The sequence below is a fragment of the Zootoca vivipara genome, chromosome 3 (genome assembly GCF_965207765.1).
Source record: "Zootoca vivipara chromosome 3, rZooViv2.hap1.1, whole genome shotgun sequence".
In the NCBI taxonomy this organism is placed as follows: Eukaryota; Metazoa; Chordata; class Lepidosauria; order Squamata; family Lacertidae; genus Zootoca; species Zootoca vivipara.
This window is the reverse complement of record NC_142586.1, coordinates 23554939-23561673: the sequence shown is the minus strand read 5'-3', so window position 1 is coordinate 23561673 and position 6735 is coordinate 23554939. Positions and strand designations below refer to the sequence as shown.

Below are 6735 nucleotides of genomic sequence, written 5' to 3'. Positions count from 1 at the left end.
TATTGCTTCCTTTTGATCTGTATTCCTTTACACTGAGAGCAAGAAGGAGCTTGGTCAGGCAAGCTGCCCAGTTTGGGTTATGTTTTAGTTGCATTCTGGGAGACTTGGCTCAGTTTGTTGCTTAACTCACAAATATATGGAGCAGAGTAATGGTTTGTGGGGACGATCATGTCTTTTTTAAAATAAGGGACCAGGGATGATTTGTGAGATCAGAGTAAAGCGAAGAAGGAAGAGTACGCTTATATCTTTTCAAATCTCTTTGCAATTTGTTTCACGTTTTTGTCTCAGTAAGCCCTGGAACGTGTGGATTCTCAGGCTCTACAGCTAGAAACTGTAAGTAAGCTGAAAAAGAAAATTATTGATGGCAGCATCAACAGTGACCCCAGAAGATAAATGAATTTTCACAATAGACTACAGGATCTAAGTTTATTCAGCCCTCTAAAATTATTCATGTTTAAAAATTCCAATGTCGCAATGCCATTCTTACTAGAAGTTACCAGACAATACTTAAAAACCATAGGCACCTTGGCAGACTGGTGCTTTCAAATTCCATTTCCCCTGTATACAGCACAATTGTTCTTCTCCTAATAGCGCATATCCTTGGTGGCATGAGTAGGTGACAATGAGTTTCCCTGCCTCTGAACAATGGACAAAGTCACCATGTTCCACTCTTGCTGGGAAACCACAATTCAACTCTAGAAGCAAAAACATAACATTTTTTTAAAAAAAGTAAACATAATTAGTGTACAGTAGTCAAAACTGCATATGCAGTTTTTATTAAGATAAATTTGCACTAAAATGCTGGTGAATTTTCATGAGAATTAAAAACAAAACACAAATTGCTGCAAAATGTGGAGTACTGAATTTAAGGGTGGAAAAATGAGCAACTCAGAGAACTGAAATTCCTAATCTTGACTGAAGATATTCTAGGACCACTCTTGGTAAGCAATTATAGGAGTTGGACCCCGCTGTAGGACAGGGTAGAAATAATAAGTTTATTATCCAGCCACATTTGGAGAGCTGCAGCTTTTCTAGCCCTGTTCAAAGGCCTCAGATGATGAATTCAGAGTCTGGGCCAGGGGTCAGCAAACTTTTCCAGCAGCAAGCCGGTCCACTGTCCCTCAGACCTTGTGGGGGGCCGGACTATATTTTTTTTTGGGGGGGGGGAAATGAACGAATTCCTATGCCCCACAAATAACCCAGAGATGCATTTTAAATAAAAGGACACATTCTACTCATGTAAAAACACGCTGATTCCCAGACCGTCTGCGGGCCGGATTTAGAAGGAGATTGGGCCGCATCCGGCCCCCGGGCCTTGGGGACCCCTGGTCTGGGCGATTGTAACCTCTCATACCCTTTCATTCCTTTTGCCAAATGCAGGAATGAAACACAGCTTTGCCTGGTGGCAAGAAGATACTCAGACCATTTCATCCCAGCTGTCAAAACCTCCAGCATGTTCCTCATTTCTAAACATTCCAAATATTTGACAAAAGCGAGGATATTAATTTTTTGAATTACCTGGGTGAAACGTTTCCTGCCAAGCTCCTAAATGAATGCTGGGTATATTTTCACAAGGCTCAAAATCTTTAGGAAATTTCCCAAGTATGAAGGCATCAAGGGGCACTTCAGTGAGACCTGTGTTATCACAGATTAAACTGGATAAGGAATATTTTCTGAGTTCCCGCCTTTGATCTTCAGTGAAAACATTGTCGTTTTCCCACCAAAATCTATTTAGAAACAAGACCAAGAAATATTGCAAGACAGGAGTGTAGGCCACAGTATATTATGTTCCACCACTTGGGCCCACCTAGATATCAAACTACTGAAACAATTGGCAATCCTGTTTCAAAGTTTGTTTGTTTTTTGTTTTTGTTTTAACCAAAACCAGTTTAATAAATATCCTTTTCAGGTATTCTAATCCCCTGTATGATTAGAATTGCAAGAGGGACAGCAAAGACAAGTGGAGAACTGGGACAAAGGAATTTCAATAGGGACAAATGTAAGGCATAAAAACCAGCAGCATAAATATAAGATGGGGGACACCTGGCTTACTAGTAGTACACGTGACAAGGATCTAGGGGTCTTAGTAGACCACAAGTTTATTATGAGTCAGCAGTGTGATGCAGCAGCATAAAAAGCTAATGCTATTCTAGGATGCATCAACAGAATTATAGTGTCCCAATCAAGGGAAGCAATAGTCCCTCTCTAGTCTGACTTGGTCAGACCACACCTGGAGTACTGTGTCCAGCTCTGGGCACCACAATTTAAGAAGGATATTGACAAGCTGGGATGTGTGCAGAGGAGGGAGACCAAAATGATAAAGGGTCTGGCAACCAAGCCTTATGAGGAACATTTGAGGGAATTGGTTATGTTTGGCCTGGAAAGGCAGAGACAGAGAGCAGCTATGATAGGCATCTTCAAATATCTAAAAGGCTGTCACATGGAGAATGGAGCAAGCTCGTTTTCTCCAGCTCCAGAGGATAGGACTCAAACCAATGGCTTCAAGTTACAAGAAAGGAGATTCCAACAAAACATCAGGAAGAACTTTCTGACAGTAAGAGCTGTTCAGCAGTGGAACAGGCTCTCTCGGAAGATGGTAGACTCTTCCATTAGAGGTTTTTAACCAGAAGTTAGATCTGTCAGAATTAGGGTCCTAATGCCCCCTCCCCCGACTTTCCTGGTATGCATGCCTGGTCTCTCAGACCCCAGGGCATGTAAAGACTTCAGCAGAGTGTTTGCAGCAAATGAAGCACATGAACAGCTCATTCCATCAGCAAATAAGCTTTACTGAAGCATTTCAATAAGCATAGTGGTTACAAGTCCTCAGCCAAATCCCTGGCTGGGGGCATAGATTAAAAAAAGAGTTTCAGAGAGACGCCAGTGAACTGCATAGCTTGAGAAAGAAAATGAAAGAAAGAAAGAAAGAAAGACTCTCACACCTGTATGCAGCCATATAAAGAGGGCTCAGACAGCCTGGAACCTTCCAGTCAACAATGCATACTACAGTGGTGCCTCGCTTAACGAATGCCCTGCTTAATGAAATTTCCGCTTAACGAAAGGATTTTTCGAGCGGAGGTTGCCTCGCTAGACGAATTCGTTTTATGAAAAAAATCGTCTAGCGAATCGCGGTTTCCCATAGGAATGCATTGAAATTCAATTAATGCGTTCCTATGGGCAAAAAAAATTTCAAAAATAAATTTGATGCATTCCTATGGGATTCGCTAGACGAATTTTTCGTTATAAGAAAAGACCCGTGAAATGAATTAAATTCGTCTAGCGAGGCACCACTGTAATGAGAAAGGACTGCTGAGTCACAGGCTGCTGAGTCACTACAGTACATTTTGGATCTATGAAACACTCTAGGTCATTTTTAGACTGGAACAGTCATGTATGATCTAGTTGAGGTTCCGGCGTTGCAGGAAGTTGTACTAGACGACCCTCAGGGGTCCCTTCCAATTCTACAACTCTATGATTTTATAAGTCATCACCTTCCATGAGTTGAAGGCAGATGTTTCAAGCACAGTCCCTACTTTATTCATGTAGGTGCCCTGCATGTTAGAGCCCAGGAAGAAGAGCAGGTTTGTAACATTGTGCTGGAAGCTTACATAAATAGAAAAAAAAAACCCTCCCTCCTTCAGAAATTAACCTCTTTACTCATGGAGGTTGACAGGGACAGCAGGGTGGTAGTGGGAGGGACAGAGACAGCTCACTCTCCCTCATCATGTGATGGCTAATAATGCCTAAGCAGAGCTAATGGAAGGAACAATACAAGTAAACTTACCGATCACCATCTCTCAATGCTTTCATTTGTTTTCCAATTATGCATGCAAACAGCGGACCTGTTCTGGCATCTGGAAGCATGCTTTCTACTATGCCCGCTAGCCACAAATCCATCTTGTCAGGGTGTTTGTACAGTCCCATGATTTTTTGCACCGTCGTCCTGTTCTGTATCGCTTTTGTCAGGTCACTTTCCGTCCTTAGCCTTGGCAGGTCACAGAATTCTCGCCAGTCATTGTAGCCTACAAATATGGTATTCGTAGAATGAATCAAACAAGGTTTCCCAACAGAAGAAGAAGAGACGAAGAGTTTGGACACCCTGTGAGGTGGGTGGGGCTGAGAGACTTCAGAGATGTGTGACTAGCCCAAGGTCACCCAGCAGCTGCATGGAGCAGAGACACGAACCCGGTTCCCCAGATTAGGAGTCTACCGCTCTTAACCACTACACCACACTGGCTCTCCAGGAGCCCTGACAACTTCCTGTGATAGCTCTGCCCAATTCCTAAAGTGCTTGATGCAAGCCTACCTGCAGTGATACTCTTGGACCTGGAATCCCTTCCAGGTCCAAGAGTATCCCTGAAATATGCGAGGCATGATCCTTAGAGGTGAATGGGAGCAGTGTGGAGGAATGGTTAGAGTTCTGGACTAGTACCTGGGAGCTATGAAGCCTGTGGGGTGACTTTGGCCATAGCCATTGCCTCTCAGCCTAACCTACCTCAAAGGGTTGTTGTGAAGATAAGCTGGAAAGGGGGTTAGAAGTGTTTATGACGCCTTGAGCTCTTTGGGGGAAACATGAAATGCAATAGCAAATAATAAAATAAATTATTACTAGTGGTCTGCTGGCCTCCTAAAAAAAGGTATTTGTCACATTAATGTCCCAGCCATCTTTTCAGAGTGCTTATCAAATGCAATCTCCATAACAACTTTGGAAGTAGACTAGGTTGAGAGACAATGATTTGTTGCAGGCGGGGGTGGGGGAAATCATGAAATGTGCTTATTTCTATGTATTATTATTATTAATACCCCACCCATCTGACTGGGTTTCCGCAGCCACTCTGGACAGCTTACAGCACATATTAAAAACTGTAAAACATCAGACATTTAAAATTTCCCATTACAGGGGCTGCCTCCAGATGTATTCTAAAAGTCAGATACTGTAGTTGTTTTATTTCCTTGACATCTGATGGGAGGGCATTCTACTACTGAGAAGGCCATTAGTGGCTGAGTGGGGATTTGAGATAGGTCTCCCAAATCCAAGTCCAGTGCCCTATCCATACAGCCTCAGCGGACTGGTGTCTTGCTTCAAATTAAGCTCTGTGAGGCAGTAAGTGGATGCTTTATATAGGGTGTATTTTATGCTTGCACCAGTACAGCATTATGATATACCAGCATTGCATACAAGTGATTCTGGTACCATAGGAAAATATAATAAGACAAATGTAGATATTCTTGAGTACTGGGATTTGTACTAAACCTGCTTTGGTGTTATACAGCCCAGTGCACAAACCAGTCAATAGATCTGTTCTAGCTCTATTTTGGAATGGGTGGCTGATGATGAGAAGCTCTCTGTGCCTGTTTTAAGGACTAAATGTAGCCTGGCTTGAAGTGGGAGAACAGGCTGTGTTCTCCTAATTAAGATAACAATGTATACCATGTTAATAACATAACATACATAATTTGTAAGAGGTTTGGAAGCTGTTGATAATGACAAACTGAAGTTGTAGATTAAAATGTTCTTAAAGGCTTTAACTAAGCAAGAAAGAGTGTGAGAAAGTAAAACTATTTTCAGCTGCTATTAAAATGAAACAAACAACCACAATGTATTGACTGCTAATATAATAATGTTACATTCTAGTAATTCATTGGGTTGTATCCAATGGTGCCTTAGAGGACAGCACTTCCATTTCTAGAAGTCAGGCCACCTGATTTTGGCTGACAACCTCAACCATTTACTGTAGCCCTCTGCACCACAACCCATTCTGTTCCAGAGGGTCCCATATCCCTCATGAACAGCTGGTGGGGTGGTTAAGAAGGTAAGAGGGATCAACAAAATCGGGCTTTGCTTTGCACACACAGAAGTCTCTTCTATTAATCTGGCCAGGCCACTTTGGCTAGTGAGGCTGTTTCATACAGTCCACACTCACCTGTCCTTCACCTAATATCATATATGATGGGTGGGGCTTGGCCAAAAGGGGCTTCACAGGGACTTCAAACCAGCACTGCCTGCAAAGCCCTATTGCCCAGTGCTATGATATAAGTCGCCTAGAGGCTTTGGCACAGGCAACATGCAAATCCTGCTGCTGCTGCTACTACAAGAAGATGTATTTTTAAGTAACGCAGTATACCTGGGAGTCCATGATCACGTCCCCGCTGTAAATCTAATGATGCTAAATCCAAAGAGCCATTATGAGACAACACAAATAGCTTCTTCGTTAGCTCCTCATTCAGCAACTGATCCTGTACCTGTAGTTTTGCAGCAGTTGCCAAAGTTCCTCTTAGCAGGGGATCCAAGCCACCTAAGAGTACAAAGATAAGGTTACAAAGATAAGGTAGGAGAGGGGGAGAGGCGGGCCTCTCCATCACCTCTGCTGAAAGACCAACAGCTTTTGGGTTCCTGCTGCCCTTGAAGTATTTCCATCCCAGCTGGTAGTTACAAAACCTCTGTCAAAAATTGTGCTGGAGTTTTCTTTCCCCTTCCTCCCTCCCAGTCCATTTTTGTGTGTATCATGTCTTTTAGATTGCAGGCCTCAGAGCAAGGACTGTCTTATCATTGACATTTGAAAGTGTCTGTCTTATCATGGGTCTTTTGGAGTGAGAAACAGGATAAAAATGCTTTAAATAAATGTGTGCAGCCACAAATCCAGCACTATATTAAGATAAGTGCAAAAGTCTTTATTTTCATCCAGCCGGCTAAGGACCCTTCACTAACTATGAATTGTCCTTTAACAGCTTTGCATG

At 42.7% G+C, this 6735-nt stretch overlaps 1 protein-coding gene across 1 annotated transcript in view; it reads right to left on the bottom strand.

Moving 5' to 3' along the window:
- Window positions 1–507: 507 nt before the first annotated feature.
- TPO (thyroid peroxidase) overlaps window positions 508–6735 on the bottom strand; it is a 40597-nt gene continuing 34369 nt past the window's right edge. Inside the window, exons 9-12 of the mRNA XM_088665684.1 lie at window positions 6123–6293; window positions 3782–4019; window positions 1519–1727; window positions 508–695 (exon numbers count right to left, since the gene is read on the bottom strand). Of these exons, the coding sequence (XP_088521810.1) occupies window positions 508–695; window positions 1519–1727; window positions 3782–4019; window positions 6123–6293 (806 nt within the window). The remainder of the gene's footprint in view (window positions 696–1518; window positions 1728–3781; window positions 4020–6122; window positions 6294–6735) is intronic.